This window comes from Symphodus melops (genome assembly GCF_947650265.1).
Source record: "Symphodus melops genome assembly, chromosome: 1".
Lineage (NCBI taxonomy): Eukaryota > Metazoa > Chordata > Actinopteri > Labriformes > Labridae > Symphodus > Symphodus melops.
Window position 1 is genome coordinate 11,361,466 of NC_136691.1, and position 21,286 is coordinate 11,382,751.

A 21,286-nucleotide genomic window follows, 5' to 3' on the forward strand; every position below is an offset into this window, starting at 1 on the left:
GAAAATGTAATTTCTTTCAGGGCAACTGCGAGTACCATAGCTTTCCACTAGAGGGCGCAAACAACCCCATGATCAGAACGCGGATAAAACACCAACTAACACCTTTAAGAAAGTAACATCGCAAGAGGCTGTCAAAAATACAGAAGGACTGCGAAGCCCAATTTTTTATTCAATCACATGCCTTCAAAAATGACAGCAATTGAGATGATTAAATCTGAAACTTTCTCATTCATAAGATTGACGTAGGCTAAAATGAAACCTCATGACATTTTTAAATGCGTATAAGGTCCCAGAGGTAGTCACGCGGGGTCTCGCGGAGCCCTGATATAAATTGGACTCTCCTGGGTGTCTGCGGTCCCTCCTCCGTCAAACGTCAGAAAGTGGCTGTATAAAAAACACGCGAGTCCACACCGAGCGCTCAAAGTCTCTCATCCCTCGTTAACCTTTAAGTGTGCGGTCTGCCTGCTCATAGACTACACAGCTGTTGCACGAGACTTTAAGAAGACAAGAGAGAAGAAGAGACACACGGCGAGCTGCTAAATCTTCTGGCCTGAGAATGCAAAAGAAAAATCTGCTTGTTTTTACTAATATATTTATTCCGGACAAAAGTCACATATGCGGGACTTTTATTTAAGTACAATCTGATGGGAGATTTCAAACTTGGATTTTTGCTGATAACAAAAGGGGCAGCCGCACAAAAACGAACTACACTGTAAGTATCATTATTAGATCGAGAAAAAAACTACAGAAACAATATCAGGTCTTATCAGTTTGATAAACAGACTACAGACTGACACTGACATTGGCCGACTGTTTCAACTACCAAGCGAACCAGATGCACAGAGAAATATGCATCTGGGAAAAGTTTTACTGTTTGTCCTCCTCCTGAACTGCGCGACTTTGAGCTCCTCTCTGTCAACCTGTGCCACCGTGGATATCGACCATGTGAAACGGAAGAGGGTCGAGGCGATACGTGGGCAGATTTTAAGTAAGCTCCGGTTGACGACTATCCCGCACTCCCTGGGACCGAGTAAGATCCCGTACCAGATCCAGGCGTTGTATAACAGCACCAAGGAGCTGCTGGAGGAGCTGAGGAAGGACCGGCAGCAGAGCTGCGGTCAAGACAACACAGAGACTGAGTACTACGCCAAAGAGATTTACAAATTCAACATGATCTACGGACCAACCGAAAACAGTGAGTATGGCCATTCTTCTGGCAGATACTCACTTTAATATCACTAACTGCCTTGTGTGCCAGGACGGGTCAGTAGCGCGCAATTACGCGTGCCATGGACGCACTAACTTAAAAATGTCAAGGATCGTCATGCTTTAATTCATTTATCACTAAAGTCAGCTTTAGTTTTTTTAGATTACATTCATGATCCCCTCCTGACATGTTGATCTATCCATTTATGATCATATTCCTCTTCCACTACATGTTCATTTACCCTGTTCATACGTTCCACTTCTTCTCTATTGATAGAAGAAATAATAACCCTTATCGTCTTATATGTTGACAGAAACATACTCATTTACAAATGGTCTTTAAAAGTTGGACTGCAGACACAAGATGCCAATTCTTAGTGCTTTAGGATCAAGTTCTTATCTCACCTGTCATTCTACCTCAATTGACTTGTTGTGCTGCCAGTCATCTTATATGTTCACATTATCATAGACCTAACCTTCAGCAGATGAATGTGAAAATACTCTATCATTGTTTTTACATTCATCATTCTGCACATCAAAGCCTAAACATGTCAGTAAAGCAACAATATCCATATGTTTCAACAGCAGAGAGGACTTAAATACAACACAATATGTCTGAGCCTGTTTGATGAACCTGCTGTGCACCCTGTTACTGTGGCGCTCACCAACCTGTTTCAGTCTGTCGCCAGTGTTCCAGGAAAGTCTCTCTCTTTTTCCTCCAGACTCCTCTCTTCCTCCTCTTGTCTTTTTTTTTTTGTCTTCCATTAAGCCCGTCCTTCTCCCCAGATGTTCCCACTTCCTTTCCAGTCAGGCCCAAATGAGAGGGACATCTGCCCAGACGCACAGGGATGCCTTTAGGACAAGAAGTAGGAAAAGTTAGTAGAGGTGGATAGGAAAAGGACCTCAGCATTAGTCTAGTGTTGTGGGATTTAAGTGGTACCTGTGGTAGTTTTGGTGTGAATAATACCCACACGGGTGGCCTATTAGCATGAGGTCACCGACAGGTCTGCTCAGGTTTAACATTAGAGTGATAAACTGAGTCTCCATTCCAGTTCTAAAACCTTAATTATAATAATTCAACTGTACCATCGTTTTATTTTTCACCTAATCACAACAGGCAAAATTATGCTTATTTAAAAGAAGGCTTTCTTTTATTTGTAAAACCTTTGGTTAAATTAAAAGTACGTGTGAATGTATGTATCTGACAAGTCCTGTCAGCTTCATATTGTTTTCACTAAATGTGATGTGTTCAGACTCTATGTGGCGACTATTTCTTCAAGAAAACGAAAAGCTCTGAACTGGAAGTGGAAAAGCTCTTCTGAGAGAGACATGTGTCAGCACTTGAGGGAGATTCATGCAGCATGTGCTCTGAGTGAGCCTGGATTACTTAAATGAGTAGGGTAAATGCTGTGTGTGTGTGTGTGTGTGTGTGTGTGTGTGTGTGTGTGTGTGTGTGTGTGTGTGTGTGTGTGTGTGTGTATGTGGAGCAGCCAAAGAGGGCCTCATGGTCCAAAGCGAAGCCAACACCATTGCATCACAGCCCCTTTGAAACCAACAGGTGTTTCTCAAAAAGACCTATTTTCCTCAGAAAAGTTCTGTTTTGAATCTGAGTAAATGGTTTTGACAAAAACAGCAGGAAGTTGGTGCTTTGAGCTGGTGTGTTGTGAAAGTTCTGTTTCAGGTTCAAGCGCACACAACAGTTTTCAATATAAGTATGGATTTTTGCTGGGGGGGGGTTTGTGCTCTTATTGTCTTTAGTTTGGATTGAATGAGCAGAAAAACAAAATGGTAAAAATGGCAGAAAGTGAATACAACAGCTGCACGAACATAGCTGCATGTGTGTGTGTGTGTGTGTGTGTGTGTGTCCTAGTGAAATGTCTTTAATGTCTCTTCTTAGATATGTCAAATGTCAACAAGCTAATAACAGCAGATTTAAACTTTTTTTTTTTTTTTTTTAAAGGATTATTTTTGGCCTTTTTGCCTTTATTGATAGGACAGATAGAGTCGGAAAGGGGGAGAGAGTGGGGAGAGACATGCGGGAAGGTGGCCACAGGCCGGACGCGAACCCGGGCCGCCCGCGCGAGGAGCAAGGCCTCGCAACATGGTACGCGCGCAGTCGCTGCCGCTGAGCTATCGGCGCCCCGGATTTAAACATTTTAATCCTCAGACTGATGTACTGGTCTGACAGTACAAGTGTGCAAGACGATTTACTACTTGTAAGTACTTTAGAATAGACTTTATATCCATAATATGCATACACTGAGGCGACTTAATGTGTATTATGTTGGAGCTGGCAGATTGATATCAAATGTGCCTTAAGCCTCAAGGCAGGCACAGCTAGTGTTTGTTATATTTAAACATAACATCAGTAGATTATCAAAAGATAAAAGCAAGATATTTGAAATAAAAAGTGACATTCTGAAATACTACACAGCTTTAACATGTTTTCAGTTTCATAAGATGTAAAAAAGGTTGAACAGGTTTCGTCATCTTGCCTCATACACAGTAAATTGTGTGAACTGGACAAGTAGTGAGACATTTTCAATGTTAAAAAGTTCATGTAAAGTAAATGGCATAATTTGTCAGCAATATGTAAAATGTCTCTGATTTGACACTGAGGACATTTGTTACAAAAACAATAACAAATCACAGTAAAAAAATAAATAAAGGGAAATGAATTGGTCTCATGATTTATAGTATTGTGGCCATGCTTTATTTGGTGTAGTTAAGTTTAAGCACAAGGTTAAGGATACACTTTATTGATGTCACGACCAGGGTTCAAAAACCAACAAGGACCCAATGGAAGGAACAAACAGATGAGATGTATTAAAAAAAAAAAAAAAAAGAGGCAAAAAAAAACAACTTACTCAAATAAAAAATACAAAAAGTCCACAAGAGCCATGAGAAGAAAAACAAAGTAATCCACAGGCGCAGGGAGACAAAAGAACACCAGCAAACTACAAAACACACAATGAACTGACACAGAGGGGAAGAAAACACAGAGACTAAATAGACACGGGGTAATCAGACACAGGGGCGACTAATGAGACAGGTGAGGACAATCAGGGTCATCAAGACAGGAGGGAAACACAGAGAGGCAGGAAACAAGATAATACTGAGAACTACAAAGTAAAACATGGAACACTGAAGAAACACAGAGAGGAAGAGGGAGAAGACATTACAAAATAAATCAGGAAACACTGAAGACTAAAAGAGTAAACACAATAAAAATACACTTGGAAACATTCACACAGAAACACAAAGGGAAAATGAGAACTAAAACAAGACATCAAAATGCAGGAATTCAAAAACTAAATCATGACAATGGATTCCCCAATGGAGGAAATTTGGTTTTTACAGCAGCTCAAAAACAATACAAAAAAACCCCAGGGAATATAAACAGCATCAATTGCAAAAAACAGCTATGAGCAAGTTTACATTAATTAATTAAAGGGGGAAAATACAATCAAATTAAATAATAAAAGGCATAAACACTATGTACACTTTCACTTGTGAAAAGACAGATCAGATTAAAAACACACAATGCAGCATTAATGATATTGATGAATATTATAGATCAGAGTCATGAGGCAGTGATGCTGTTAAACAGTCTGACTGCATATGGAATAAAGAACCTGCGGTTGCGCTCAGTCTTGCATGGCGGGTGTCTCAGCCTGCTGCTGCAGGAGCTGCTCAGAGACCCCACAGAGTTGTCCATGATGGATGTCAGCTTCACTAACATCCTCCTCTCAGCCATCTTCTCTACAGAGTCCAGAGGACAGTCCAGGACAAAACCGGCCCTCCTGACCAGCCTGTCCAGTCTTTTCCTGTCTCTCTCTGTGCTCCCTCCTCCCCAGCATAGAAAAGTACAGGCGCCATCACAGTGTCATAAAATGGAGAAGGAGGACCTCAGTTGCCTCAGCAGGTGCAGTCAACTTTGGCCCCTCTTGTACAGGGCGTTAGTGTTGTGCGGCCAGTCCAGTTTATTGTTGAGGTGAACACCCAGGTATTTGTACGTCTCCACGATCACGATGTCCAAACCCTGGATGTTCACCGGTGCAGTCTGAGGTGACTTCCTGTGGAAGTCTATCACCATCTCCTTTTTCTTGCTTGTGTCGGTGTTTAGGCAGAAACATGACTTGGTTTGGTTGAGGGAAACATTATGATTTAGGTTAAAATTACTACATTGAGGTCAGAGAAGCTTTGTTGTCATGGTGACAACAATAAACGCTGGCTGAGATTAAGGACTGGTTTAGGGCCGTCTGCATTACTCTAGTTTTTCTTGTGATCTTTCCATCCACCGTATTTTTGTTTTACAGTTTGTTGACCTTGTCATAATTACTCCAACCACTAGATGGCTTCATCATTGGAACGTAAACGTATCATTCAAAAGACATTTGCTAAATTGAATGATAATTTAGTTCTACTCATGAGGATTGTCTCCAGATTATAGAATATACCAAAAAAAAAAAAGACTTCCAAAGACAGACTTCAGCAATTCTCTTTTTCAGCATCACAATGAAGGTTTTGTAACAGTCTGTAAGTGACATCAAAGACCAGGATTCCACTCTTAAGCCTGCTTCTGCTTTGACTTTAAAAAGGTACATCAAAAGGTTTGGTCGAATATTTAATACATTTAAATATCTTCCAGGTGTGGGTAGGTAGCTTTAGTGGACAGAGTCAGGCCAGCTGTTTCCTTCTGCTTTCAATCATTGTGCTAAACTAACGGCTTGTAGCTTTATTTACTGCAGAAGATGTAAGAGGTGTCATGCTCTTTTCTCACTCTTGGCAAAATAATATGTAATATTGAATATAGGTTTACAATAGACTTATTTATTCCAATAGATGAAGACACTCCCACCTTGGGGTGTTTTCTCTTGTAGTATAACAGGAACAGAAGTCTGTCTTTATGTTCTATAATTCGGACTCTGAGCCAGTGACATCACTCTCTTTCCCTCTTTTAATATAGACAAACACAGACTCACTTATTGAAGAGTTTTTGAGTGTAAACTGTTGACCTTTGGTGGATCTGAAGCAGCTCTGTGAACTAACACCAAAGTGTGTGACAGGTGAAAACGAAGCAGAGAGCTTTCTGGATGGCTGACAAATTACTGCATCGAAAGGCTGCTCCACAAACATCAGAAAGATTTCCTTTTATAGCATGGCATGCATACAGAATCTGGCATATGTCAATGCCCGACGCTGGTTTGTGGAGAGTCATCAAGGGAAGAGAAGGGGTCCAAAAAGTTGTCAGTGGCACTGAAGATAACAGGTTCTTTGATAATGTAGATACCAGGAAGGTGAAGTCACATTTACCTCAATAATGCTGCTTTTCTAATAGAATCATTTCTTTTCCACCAAATATAGACACACTATATTTGTGTAATAGAGAGGAACTTTGATCAGGCAGGAAACAAATTACTCATTCACTCTGAGCTGATGAATGAAGTGCCAGCCATTCAAGATTCAGTTTACAGTTTTTTATGGGTTTGTAAGTCTTCTGTTGTAAAGACCTAAGACTCACACTCTAGGGTCAAAACAGTACACCAATTGATAACTCAAAAATGTATTTTTTAAAGAACATTCTCCCCACTCTCCCTCTTACCTGATACAAGTTATTTCAGTTACCGTTTAAAAGAGAAATAAATTCTTTCCCTTTTTTAAAATTATATTTTGATAGCTGTACTGTAATGTGTCTTTGTTTTATTCCACTTTTAAATTGATTTTTTCTGGTTTTGAGTGTTGATAAGACAGAGCACATGAGAGTAGAAAAGGAATGTTAGAATAGAAGAACCAATGTTCAAACAGAACTGCTTTCTAGGTTTTTGCCTATTTTCACCCATCACTCAAACAACTCTGAGAAACTTCAACATTCCTTTTTTTCTGTTCAACAAAGTAAGTTTGGTTTTCTTTCTGCTCTTCTCATCTGTATGTAACAGAAATCCAAGTTTTGAAAACACTGAAAGTATGTGTCCTTACTGACACTTGATAAGCTGAACTTGTGTTTTATTCAATTCCTTATGGGCCCACTTTCATGACTTAGTTCGACTATTGAATAGAACAGAAGCAATTATTAATGGTACAAGCAACATACAATAGGTCTATGAGATTATCTCCCAAATACAAGAACCTGAGAACTTTTATATCAACCGTTGAACCTGTATGAAGGGTACTACAATGCCAGATTGAGATTTTATTTTCCAAGCAGAGGTTTGTTTTTTTGGACATACACTGCTTTGTATTCCATTTGATCCAGATAAGAAATTTAAAGCCAGGTTTCTGTAATAACATCAAATTGTATTCTCCCTGTTTCAGATGATCTGCTCTACTGCCCAAAAGGCATCACCTCTAAAGTTTTCCGCTTCAACGTCTCTGCCATGGAAAGGAACTCAACCAACCTCTTCAGAGCAGAGTTTCGTGCTCTGAGGGTGCCAAACCCAAGTGCCAAGAGGAATGAACAGCGGATTGAGCTCTACCAGGTGCGTAAAGGTACCGTTTCCTTGTACTTCTACCAAGATCAAAGGCAAAACTCAAAGTCAAGGCTAAAATAGGGTTAAATGTGACTTGCTTTAAAATATTTTAGTTAGAAGATACTTTTATTTCTCCTCTGTCAAAGACGTATCTTACGTAAGGTGGTTAGTTGTTCTCCACCACATGATTTTGAACCCTAATTGGGTCGAGTGTCGACAAAGAGAGCCAACTAAAATCAGATTGTGGTTGCAGGCATGGATACAGTCAGACCAAAAGGCAAAGAAGCTTAACAGGCTTGCAGAATGTTTTCAGAACCAGGGCAGAGTTAGTGCAGCGCTGGCAGCCATGAGCAAATAGGGACCTGGTGTTGGTTATGTATTGGTCTGGAACATTTAGCCCTCATAACAGTATGCAACATTTACTAAGTGGTTAGAAGGGGATGCTGGTCTGATTCGTGATGAAACAATCTTTAATCACAGGTTGTGATTAAAGTCCTCAGGTACTTGTTTTTTTAATCATAAAGTCCACACAATGTTTGACAAAAATAATGTCCAAGCGGCAACCTTCAGTTTTAAAAAGTGAAGCCAATGCAGAATTGCAAAATCCTGCAATTAGTTGAGTGTCGACTTGAGGATGGCTAAGAAAACTGGAAGTCACACACACAGAAAAGGCCAATTTTTAAAGCATAACTGAACATGTTTACTGCCTAGTACAAAACACACACTAGGTCTGATTAGTTATTGTCATCAATGGCGCACACTGTAAGGGGGGGGGGCAGTTTTGATGTTGTTATCCATACTAAAGCTCGTAGCTAGGTCTGGGCAATACGACTAAAAATGTCATCACGATAAAAAATGTTTTATATTCAACAAACTTTTGAATTTGTAATTAATTTTAATGATATTGCAATAATTGTTGTTATTGTTTTATCGCCAAGGCCTATGTGTAGCTGATATGATCGACAAGTGGGAGTGTTGTAACGGTTCATCAAGAGGCTTAAAACACGTCACTCAGACTTTGTTCATTAATATTTACAGTCTATGGTTATGTCCCTCTGAGCATAAAGAGCAACTACATTTTTCTTTTCTTTTCAAGATTATTTTTTTGGCTTTTAATCCTTTTATTAAGAGACAAAACAGTGGAAAGAATTGGAAATCAGGTAGAGTGATCAGCGGGTTGTGTATGTCCTATAAACAATTCTGAATTTGAAATACTCATCTAAAACCTTGTTGTGTCATATACTGATGACTACTGCAAGCAAATGGTTCAAATAATTTATTCTACCGAAAAGCATTTCTCTATAAAGCTTCAAAGGATAAATACATGCTGAGATGCTTTTGAAAAATAGAGAGAGGTAAGAGTGCAGAAAGGTTTAAAGACGGATGCAGAGCTGGCTGAACACTGAAGCTGGCTGAACACTGAAGCTGGCTGAACACTGAAGCTTCAGGCTGGATGTGACAGCTTTCACAAATGTTTGGAATTTGGATTGCTGTACATTTAAACACTACATGACGTTGTTATGTAGTCTCCATTTAGCATGCTTCACAAAGCAGCTAGCTCTTCCTCCCTCTCAACTTGTTTAGACACCTTACCCTAACACCCATATATAATATAGTAGGTCCACTACTAACCATATCGTGAACGACATAGACTACAGAGAGGAGGTGAAACATCTGGTTGACAGCTGCAGAACCAACAACCTGGTTCTGAACGTCGACAAAACCAAGGAGATTGTCGACTTCAGAAGGCGCCAGCCCAGCCACACACCACTCCTCATTAATGGCACAGCAGTGGAGAGAGTTAGCAGCACAAAGTTCCTGGGGGTGCAGATAACGGACAATCTGACCTGGTCCCTTCACATCGGAGCTCTTGTAAAAAGAGCTCAGCAGCTCATGCACTTTTTGCTTCAGATGAAAAGAGCACAGCTCCCTCCCTCTATTCTCACCACCTTCTACAGAGGCACTATAGAGAGTCTACTGACCAACTGCATCTCTGTCTGGTCCGGAACCTGCAGTGCCTCCGATTGGAAGTCCCTGCAGAGACGCTGCTGTCTGACAAGGGCTCAGAAAATCAGCAGAGACACCTCCCACCCCCACCGAGGACTGCTATTGCTGCTGTACTCTGGGAAGAGGCTCTGCAGCCTCTGAAGCAGAACCTCCAGGTTCTGTAACAGCTTCTTCACTCAGGCCATAAAACGCCAAAAACACAGAAATAATCCCTTCTTCCCCGTCAGACCCCCACAACCGGATTACCGCTCTGGACTGTAAAAAAGACAATATAACATACATGAAAACAAAAGAAACATATATTGCAATATATTTATCTGTATCGTATTTTCACACATAGCTTTTGTTTTTATATCTATTTATATCTGCATCTTATTTTGTAAATACTACTTACCTTATGTAAATACCTATGATAAGATATACGATAAGATCTCTTGTCACAGTGATGCCTGTTATTGCTTTGCAGATTGTGAGGCCTAACGAACACATCAGAAAACAACGCTACATCGGAGCCAAGAACGTGTTGACCAAAGGAACTCCAGAGTGGGTCACCTTTGATGTGACTGAAACAGTGAGAGAATGGCTGCTGAACAGAGGTGAGTCTCCACAGTTTTTTTTAAAAATATATATTAATCCTAACTATTATTCATGTGTGGACTCAGGAACATTACCATCATTTCTTTTATACGTTTTAAAAAAAATATATTATTATTATTATTATTTTTATTATGATTCTTATAAAATTTACTTTTTTTTTTCCTTCTCAAAATTGTGTTTTGCCAGGAAGTAATCTGGGTTTGGAAATCAGCGTGCACTGTCCCTGCCACACCTTCAACCAAAATGGGGACATCATTGACAATGATAACGAGGTGCTGGACGTGAAGTTTAAAGGTGGGCTTTTGCACTATTTTGCCATATTCTTGCTCATGCAAGGTGTTGGGAACAGTTTTGTTGATGTGTCCGGTACAACTCTCTTTCCCATAATTTTAGATGCAATGGTTCATATCTCACTTTGGCTAATTTAGGGTTAGTTAAGAGAGGCAGTGGTGATGATTGATTTTATAGGGAAAGTGAACTTTTGACTGCTTCAATTCTTGCCTCAGAGAACAAAAAAATACACTTTTATGTCAGAAAAGAGGTCAGTTTTTTCTTACTTTCTTCCTTTTTTACAGTGTTTTCATTCCTGCATTGTTCAAAAGAATTACAGGGATGATCGTTTTATAGTCAATAATTTTGCAAATTGTATACTCAGATTGAGTGAGTAAAAGAAAAAGGAACAAAAGCCACATAATTATTGGTTTTAAGTGAAGCTCAATTGTGTCTATAATTAAGGCGTGGATGGAGATGAGGAGTACAAGCGCCTGGATCTGGATCACCTGAACAAGAAAAAGGACCAGTTCAGACCACACCTGATCCTCATGATGATCCCACCACATCGCCTGGAGTCTCAGTCCACACGACGACGCAAGAGAGCCCTGGACACAAACTACTGTTTCTCGTAAGGGATTCACTCATCATCAACATAAAAAATGGTCTAAAATGATGTCTCTAAATTCTCAAGCATGTTCTAATCTTTGAGCTCATTAAAGCTAGATCTGGTACATGTATGCTTTAGCTCGTTCAAGTATTGCTATCCGATAAATGTGTTGCAACATGCTGTATTTGCAACACATGAGATGTGATAAAAGCATTCTGAATATAAATATAATTATTACACAAATCTTCCTGGCTCTCACACTGCTTTTGTTGTACATCCTCATCACAGAACCACCGAAGAGAGCTGCTGTGTTCGTAAGCTCCACATTGATTTTAGACGTGACTTGGACTGGAAGTGGATCCATGAGCCCAGTGGTTACGACGCTAACTACTGCTCCGGGCCGTGCCCTTACTTAAGGAGCTCAGATACAACACACAGCTCGGTAAGAGGTCTACAACAACATGGATATTAAACAGAGGAATGTAAGACGTTTTCCACAGTGAAATGTACAACAGCTGAAGAAAACCGTCTGGCACACTACCATGCAGGTAGTTCTCTTATTTGCCAGGATTATGACATCTATGAGCTCTCTGCCCACACCCAAAGTTCCCCACAGGACCAGGACTGTGCCAATTAATTCCAAAAAAGGATCACAATTGAACTGATTTATTAAAATCAATCTAATCTCTATTTTCAGGATCTCTAGGAAACAGAATCTATAGGCCCAGGACCAGATTTGTTATTTTTGTTTTCCTTTATTAATAGTGTGCACAATATGAGTGTTGTCCACTTAAAGTGAGCGAGCTCATAGTTCAGTTCACACAGCTTAAAATGAAGTACTTCACATCACATTCATAGTTTTACATTTTGAACTAAGTTCTTGGTCTAAAAGACTAACTTTTACTTACAAAAAAAAAAATTCAGCTGCCCTCAGTTTTGTGTAAAAAGAACACTTTCTTGAAGACATAATTTACTCTCAAGTTTTAGCATAATTTAGTCCAAAAACTTGCCTATACTATTTAAAAAGGCCTTGGTTTTCTAAATATGATATGGATCAATCCTCTTCATGGAAAAGGTGTTGAGGCTTCTACTCAACCGTAAATTATAATTAAAACTCAATACTGAAGTATAGATTAATCATTGTTTAAACTTTCTTTACTTAGCATGTACTTGAAACATGCTGTGCATGTTTGCCATACATGTATAGATGCTTCAGTTGTTACAGTATCTAGGCTCCAGGGATTAGGCCTTTTAGAAAACAATCTTATTTAAAGGGATACTTCACCCATTTACATGAAGCTTTGTATCATTAGAAACATGGTAGTAGTGTTGAATGGTTGTGAATCCAGCCCTCATTTTGCCCTGAGACGAGAAAAATATGTTTTTCTTTGCCTGGAAGTTTACTTCATGTGATGCAATATGACGCTTTTTGCATCACATGAAGAAAACTTTCAAGCAAAAAAAAACACATTTTTCTTGTCTCAGGGCAAAATGAGGGTTGGATTCACAACCATTCAACACTACTACCATGTTTCTAATGATGCAAAGCTTCATTCTAATGGGTGAAGTATCCCTTTAAATCAAAAATATGTGCTTATTTAGCATATAGGCGCAAAACAAAAATGACAACCACAAAGGAGTTAGAGGAGGTTTTTAGAGAAAGAGACAGATCACACAAGAATCAATATTGCCTGTAACATGATCAGGTTTTTTTTATTTTTATTACTGACATAGCCAACCTACGACCTATGTGATTTATGACTATGTTATTTTTGAACGAAAGTTTAGCAGTGACCGCAAGAAGTGAGTTCATTAATCAAGAAACTGTCCCGAAAAAAGAATCTCAGAATAAAAGCATAGTGTCTTATCATAGAAAAAAAGGGCTTTTACTTTTTAAAGCACACCAAAAGTGTTGCCATACTTTTTTATTTCAAGCCTGTGAGTTTTATTTGTTTGTTTGTTTGTTTTTAAATGTGTAACCATTATGGAGTGCGTACCAGGTGCTCTAAATCTAACTTTGGCACACAGTGCTTGGCCAGTCTCACCTCAGAATGTGAGCGGTCCTTCACTGTCTCAAGGGTGAACTACATTCACGTTTTCGTTCATGAGTTTTAAATTGTTTACCAGACGTTCATTTGGCGCGTTCAAGCACAGAACTGGTGCTACGCTAGTACCTGTAATCAAAGACTATGCACTGAAACCAAAGTCTTTGCTAGGAGTCCTTTATCACTAACTGTTGGCTACAGGAGAAGGCCAGAAAAGTTATCCAGAGGGCCAAAGTCCAATTGGTGATGTGTCAGGAGCAGCATCCACTTGTCAGTGGTTAAGTTTGTAATTTATTCCAAACATTGGCAACAAGGCTAACTTGTAGCCTCTTTTAGCTAATTGTTTTGGTTCCCTTGCCAACAAATGCACAATATGATTGAGTTCAAAATACTTAAGAACACCCTTTTTGTAGACCTGTGGAACGGATTTATGCTAGCCAATAAATAAACAAGATTTCACCCCTTACAAGACAGCAAATATAAAATAATCAACAATGTAGTTTCCACTTGAAAGTTAATTTTTATATGTCCTTTGTGCTTTCCACAAGCTGCTGAGCCTGTACAACACTCTGAACCCAGAGGCATCAGCTGCCCCCTGCTGTGTCCCTCAGGACCTGGAACCCCTCACTATACTTTACTACTCTGGACGGACCCCCAAAGTCGAGCAGCTTTCCAACATGATCGTCAAGTCCTGCAAGTGTAGCTGAGGAAGATGTGAAGGGGCGAGAAAGAATGGCTAAATTAAAAAGGTACTGAAGAAACCCATGCTGATTGACTTCTGGACTCTTAGCTGTGACAAATACCTAAACTGACCCTGTAGCCTCAATGCCAAGTTGTAAACCACTCTGGAGGAGGTGACACCTTTTGTAGGATGCAGATTTTTCTTTAAAACTTGAGGTCTTGTGTTTTTATTTTTGTTGTGTGTTTTCTTTCCCCAACCCTGGTCAGTTCTGGAAGAAGCCCAACCCAAACCAAACTTTATCTTGCAATAAAGTTTGATCTTAAATTATCCTTCAAGATAGTATTACGGTTGACATGACAATCCTAAAGCTTGATTTTGAAAATCTACAGTATCCATGAAAAACATGTCCAGGAGATGTTTAATGGACAATGAAAGACTTTAGGTACCTGTTCTGCTTCAGAACTCGAAATATATTAGAAGAATTTCTCTGATTTGTCAGTAGAGCAGCTTTCTTGTTTCTAGCATTGGGGTGATATTTGCAATGGTCACAAAAATCAGTGTTCTCCTGGAGGGGTTCTTTCTGTCTGGAATTTACCTTGAACTTTTGTCAGACAGCGCACACTTTCTTCAAATACAAAAGGAGAAAGGACAGACTTGCTGCTGTATCCAAAGCCATAGCTGTGGTCGGGGAAAAGGAGAGCAGAGAGAATGCCTGTCAGATATGCAATGGAAAGTGAATGAACAGAAATGTTGAGCCAAGCTTCTTTTTGTTTTTGGCCAGCCAGCAGCAATGGTAGGTTTTTTTTTTGTTGTTTTTTTTTTGTGTCACATCGATTAGAATGGATGGAAGAGGAAGAATAAGAACGATCAAGAAAGAAGAAGAAGAGGGGGAACCTGTGGAAGTGAGAAACCGTGATGGAAACTAGCCATGAACACACTCTGCCATTCACTGGAAGTCTTCATCCTGAACAGATTCAAATTATTCCTGGGACATCAAAGAATATGCTGGAAAAGGAACATGTGTTATGCAACAGGTTTTTATGAGATTTATTTTACATTAGTAGCAGATTTGGTCTGTTATACAACTTTTCTTATAGGGATTGTTACACTGACTGGGACATGATATGGATGTTTATCTCCCTCTATTCAAAGTGGAAAACCTTCATTAGATGGTACATTTCCTTGTAATTAAGAAAGAAATTATTTAACTCTTTATTCAAATCACATTTAAGCTTCCCTTTGGTATTCAATCCATTACATGTTCGACTTATTGTGTTAAAAAGAAGAAGCCTAATGTGAGCTCTTTAACGTCAGAAATAATGAGGTTTAAAAAGCGAGCGCTTACTTGACTTTACCCCTCTGTCCTATCAACTCACCTGCCACCCTTCACTCCAACCAGCTGACATGAAATCACATGGAGCCAGGATTTTGGTGTTCCCAAAACACTGAAGCCTTTCATTCCCTCTGCTCTGTCTCGGTTTGTTTTGGTGCCCTTTTACAGTGTGAAGCCCTAATGGAGCAGAAAAATGAAGAGGGAGGTGGGGGAAGTCAGAACATGATGGTGGCTGGATGTACAGTTTTAGACCTCATTTTCTTGAAGATTAAGGAGAGCAACTCTGAATCTCTGTACTGTTTGACTCTCACTCAGTCTGAGTCATCTTTAGATGACATTAAGGTGACCTTTGTAGCAGCAATTTTGTTGACTGAGTTGTTGACCGTGATTATTATTAAACACAACATGCCAAACTTGTTGTATCGTTTTTTAAAAAACAACAAAAAACAAAAGTATCTCTCCAGTCTAAGTACTGCATGTACATGCATAATCAAATATAACAGATCTGTTAAAGCATTTTACTCCAAATTAAGGAAAAGCGGTCTTGTCTACCATGCTGAAATGTAATTTAATATGTTTTTTTTTTTCCTCACAGAATGTTTTGGTTACATATGAACATTATTTTTCTTGCTTGAATATTACCAGTCGCACCTGTTTCCTGTAGACGCTTTTTTTTCCTTTTTTTTTTCTTCTGCAGAGTAATAAATTCTACTTCTCGTTCTCAGGGATCAGGGCTTAACAGCTTTCCCAGGCAAAAAGCATTTACTCTTATTTTCAGTACATATTAATCTGCAGACATAACTGTATTCCCCTGTTGTGCCAAATTGTTAGAATAAATCACATATAAATCTGGGAAATGTATTTTACATTTGGTACCACTTTTAAGGTGTCTATTAGTCATCAGAGTAAATCTTGCTTTGTCCCTTAGAGCTCCACCAACACCACAAATACCATTGACTCTTTGAAAAGAACAGAAAAGCTATTCCACTAAAATAATGACAATTATTATTATTATTATTTTTTTTACATTTTTTAAACAAGTGTTTGTTTCTTTAGAAACTGAAAGCCAATGCAAAAGTCAACTCGTTGGCATCTTTCGAAGCCTATAAAATGTCACACATTTGAAAGAATTGATGTGATTAATGTTTACTTCTATTAGTGAAAATGGTTAAATAGTCAGATTCAGTCAAAGCCTTGCCCAGAAGTTTTTAAGTTAATACTGATGGTTAGAGAAATACTCGTTCACAGCTTTCATTTTGACATCATAAAGCCTTCTTAAAGAACAGTTTCTAGACTACTAGTGTTGTTCATCAGTCGCACAGATTTTGTTGACGGCTGGCGGGAGGATGGAAGGCATTGGGTTGAGATAATACGGACGGACAAGTGGCCAGAGAGAATTCCTTTTCTCTGCGTTCCCGTTATTGTTCGCTGTCACGACCAATCAGAGATGAATCCTGATGGCGGAACAAAGACCACAGGGCAGGACGCGGACTGAAAAAAGGAAAGGCTTTAATGGCTTTGCAGACAGCGCTGTGTGAACAAACTTGTTGCCTGTGCCCCATGCATGACTGACTTTTTCACCTTTTGCGAAGGGCAGTAGAAGTCAGGTCACTTCGTTACATTTCATTCTGCTATAGTTTCCTGCTAGAAGGACTTCATAATGCAGCTCAGCGAGGGTTTTGTAAAACATTTACCTGTTTTATTGTTATATGTTTTTTTTTTAACTGGGTGGACCAGCAATGTCAATGAACTGATTCATCTAAAGATTATTTCCCTCTTAATGGAAGCAGGATGGAAGGTTATCGATAGACGCTGTAGCTTGGCCTGTGTTTTTCTATTCATGCATGGAGCCATTCTGGCACCAGCGGTGAACAAGACCATTAAGCAACAACAAAGAGTTGGACTGCAGAGAGAGTGATGCTTATACTCCAGTGATGAGTGTGCTCAGAAACTGTCAGGCTTTAAATTGGGTGATTAACGCAAACTGAAGTGCCTTTATTAGCGGCACCTTTTTAAAGACTTGCTATGCAAATAACAATGTCTTTTTTTTTAACTCATCGCTATAGCATGTGAACATTAGAAAAATTGTAGAAAAAAGGTTGTAACACCTGGGAGGTATTCCTCCAAAACTCCAAAATCATTTTTCATCTTGAATTACGTGAAAACAGCAAAAAGAACAAATCAAAAGTTTGAATAGCATGAAACACTCTGATAACTTTACCACATTGCTGACCCAATGTATTCATATTTTAAAGGACAAAGAAGGGAGTCTGGTGGCATAATGAGGACTTAAGAATTTGAATGATTGGGTTATTTGTGAAAAAAGATCACACCCCATGCAAAAGGAGCGGTTACATTTCAGACAGTTGTTTGAAATGCAACATCACAACGTCCTCAAGGGACTGATGAATTAAAGTGTTTAGGACTAATTCATAAATGTCACAGCCTAAATGGAACCAAGAAGTTATTTTGGCTCCTATTGCCTCTTTCCTTACTTGATACACCACTGAAAAAAATATTAATCCTTTATAGAAAACAAGAGTCAAAATATCTGGATTCTTTTGATGCAGAAAGACACTGAAAGATGGTTTAAAGATTTCGATAAGAACATACTGCAAACAACAACCTCAACTCCAAACCTGCAATAAACATATTTCCTGCTCCCGCTACTGGATGAGCAAACCATAATCTGATTTGAGTTCAGGGTCTGTTTCTGGGTTGGAGTTTAACTTTCTCAGAACTTGTGCTTGTCCAAGATTTACCAATGATGAATTGCACGACACGTAAATGCACAGAGGTTTGGAAAACTCTGTCTGCTGCTATTCCCTGAGCAGATTAACAGATGTGGAGGGAGCAAAAAAAAAAGAGAGAGAGGGGGAAGCGAGAGAGAGAAAAAGAGAGAGGGAGTGGGAGTGTGGGGGGGGGGGGGTAAGTGTGCGTGTGTGTGTGCGTGTGTGTGTGTAAGTGAGAAAGAGAGAGTCCTCAAAAGGACTGCAATAAAATCATCAGGTCACATCAGACCAGTTCTCAGGACCCAGGGTGGAAAGAGTTGTGTAATTCAGCAATGGGAAGAGCGCACGCGCACACACACGCACGCACGCACGCACACACACACACACACACACACACACACACACACACACACACACACACACACACACACACACACACACACAGTCAAGTCAAGCCAGCGGCCATAGTTACTGGAAAAGAGTGAAGGGGTGAACAAATATGTAAACACATATCAACTTCATAGACCTTTATAGCTAAACAAATGAATGGGAGGTCTGGATCAAACTACAGCATTATATTACAACAGAGTGTGTGTGTGTGTGTGTGTGTGTGTGTGTGTGTGTGTGTGTGTTTCCGTGACAGTTTTCCAATAGTAGAGGGATGGTGTGCGCATGTGGAGAGAGGGAGGGAAAATAGAGGCTAAGACTAGTTATGGTACTAGACTTTAGATATTGAAGTCATCTAAGCTTACTTTATTTAAAAGCATTCTCCAAGTGAGAACAGCAAGGTTTAAAATGCTACCACTAACTCATGAATAGTCACATACAGTGTAAGTGCCGCAGGACGTACCTGCATAATGATCCACTCTGCTTCAGATACAGTATTGTACTGTTACTGTATATGTCTTAAGGCTGGTTCACACGGCAGGGTTTTAAAATTGTCGGCCGACTTCCCAAACTTTAGAGACCACACACATGGCGATAAATAATCGGAGGTTTTACAGTTTTGGTTGTACAGTGTGTGGTGTGTGGCCACATGGCAACATCAACACACCACACACCAACCGATTTCACTCACGAACGTCCCCCGATCAGAAGGGAAATCTCGCAAAACCTCTCGAGATCACACGTGATTCCAGAGTCAACAAACGGACGAAGAGGACACATTTTAAAAAGAGGCATTGGTCAAAGGAGTGGAGACAACGGGAGCATGAGCTGTACTTGCTACATGTTGATATGGAGGTGAGTTGTTGTTGTTGTTTTGCTGCTGGTGTTTCCACACCACTCGACACCTCGCTTTCTGATTGGCTACGCGTCACAGTCAACAGTTCTGGTTTTCCCTTCAGGGGGAAACACCACACATGATGAGAAATCGGGCCAAAACAATCCAACATGTTGAATATCCCCGATTTGAGATCGGAGCGGTCCCGACATTCTTCCGACCAGACGAGAACGGTCTGAACACACCACACACGGCAGGATGATCTTATAAGATTATTTTATGATGATCGGGGCTTCCTTAAGATTATCGGAAGGGGACAATCGGGGCCAAAATTGGCCTAATTATCCTGCCGTGTGAACCAGGCTTTAGTATACGTGTACTCCTACAGTAAACAGATACAAAGACATATACTGCACAGTACATGGAGGCCTGATCACACCAGGGGTATCAGTATGGCTGTAATAACTTAGGTCCAAATCTCTGAAGTGCAGATATTCTATACAATAGCACTTCCTCTTTATTTATACCTGCAACAAAACAACAAGAACAACTATTTCATTCATCAAAGAGGATTTAAAACATTAGTGCAACTATACTGCTGTCTTTCAGTCAAGTTTACAACCCTGGTCTAGGTTTTGGAAAGATTAGATTAGATGGATAAATAATAAAACAAGTTGTCAAGAATGACTGGCATGAGGCAGATTTTCCAAACCCAACTTTACTAACCTTTGCAAAGTGATTTTTGTTCAAAGTTAACCCTGTGTGGGATGTAAGCTGTGCCTCGATGCCTGCATACTGTAAGTTAATGGAACGTAAACGTACTTGGCTTCAAGCATGGTTTCAGTTTGATCTTTTATGAAATGATGACATAAGCCGACATAAAAAGAAAACGTCGAGAGCAAAACTCGTAGAAGAAAGTCAGCACTCACATGATGAGGAACACAGAAAGACAGGGCATGATTTAAAGTCCAACTGTACATCTTTCAATGAAATGATAAAAGGCCTTCTTTCTTTAGGGGATCTGTGCAACGCTGCCAGTCGTGAGGTTTTCAGTTTCCTCCCCCTCATTTATTTTGTCTCTCTGTGGCTGTAAACACTTTCTCCACTTACTTCAAGTTAAAGGCCCCGATGCTTTACTAACTACTACATAAACTCTCAAAGAAACATGAGGAGTGAGGATAAAGCAGGACGTCCATGTGGTATTTAAAGCATCCCATATGTAGTGTGTGTGTGTGTGTGTGTGTGTGTGTGTGTGTGTGTGTGTGTGTGTGTGTGGACTAGTGTGTTTTTGTGCTTATACATGCACTCGGGTTTTGAAGCTCCAAAAGAAGAGGTTAAATCATGTGGACACCAGGGCGGCCATTTTTTCGTTACATTAACCTCTAGGTAACAGTTACACCCGTCTGACCCCCCAGAACTCATCCTAAATGTGCAAACCAGATTGACGAGGGAGGTCAAATCCTAAACGGCTCCTTATATACAATGCAGCTGCTTCCTCTCAAACAGGCACAGGAGAAGGTGTCAGCAGGGTGCTTACTCCTGCACACGCTCCAAAGTCAGGGCTGAAGTGGTTTAGTTGAGTTTATTTATCTTTCTGCCTGTCTGGGCATACTGTAGTTCACACAGTTGCTGTGGATCAAACTGTTGAAAACAGCGATGCAGTGGCTTCTCCACGAAAAAGAAGATAGTTATTCAACTTGTATAATGGCTAAAAATACCAGGTTTAAATTGAGCGAGTCAACGAGCTCCAAGAGGCCCCAGCAGATGGAAGAAATGGAGATCATAACGGCTCTTGGACTTCTCTTTCATCATACAACTGTCTAGGAAAGTATAAAAATGAATACCATATTTTCAAATACCATCAGTCTAAACACAGCAACCATGAAGTTCTGTACCATTTCTGGTTAGGTTTCAATAAATTACTTAATGTTGGTCCTTAGAAGGACCAGAGTCCTCATGTGTTTCATATACTTTACAGTTTGAAATACAACTAAACAATTCAAAAGCAGGTATATCATATAAATCTGTCTTTGTAAAAAGCAGCCCGAAACGTTTCTTTTTCGTTTCATATGCCACACCTTTGTAATACAGCCTAATACAGATGCACAATAT

General features: G+C 39.8%; 1 protein-coding gene across 1 annotated transcript; it reads left to right on the forward strand.

Annotated features, from left to right (window-relative positions):
• Positions 1-307: 307 nt before the first annotated feature.
• Positions 308-15,627, forward strand: LOC306833145 (transforming growth factor beta-3 proprotein-like). Its single transcript, XM_079358236.1, has 7 exons — positions 308-1,195; positions 7,522-7,685; positions 10,150-10,279; positions 10,467-10,574; positions 11,016-11,181; positions 11,449-11,602; positions 13,754-15,627. The coding sequence occupies exons 1-7, from the start codon at positions 850-852 to the stop codon at positions 13,910-13,912; spliced, it is 1,227 nt and encodes a 408-aa protein (XP_079214362.1). The 5' UTR covers positions 308-849; the 3' UTR covers positions 13,913-15,627.
• The last annotated feature ends 5,659 nt before the right edge of the window (positions 15,628-21,286 follow it).

Excerpts from the sequence above, each read along its gene's own strand:
- LOC306833145 (XM_079358236.1), top strand. The coding sequence starts at position 850 with ATGCATCTGGGAAAAGTTTTACTGTTTGTCCTCCTCCTGAACTGCGCG. Across the intron at positions 7,686-10,149 it reads AGCGGATTGAGCTCTACCAG|ATTGTGAGGCCTAACGAACA; the intron begins GTGCGTAAAGGT and ends ATTGCTTTGCAG. Across the intron at positions 10,280-10,466 it reads AGAATGGCTGCTGAACAGAG|GAAGTAATCTGGGTTTGGAA; the intron begins GTGAGTCTCCAC and ends GTGTTTTGCCAG.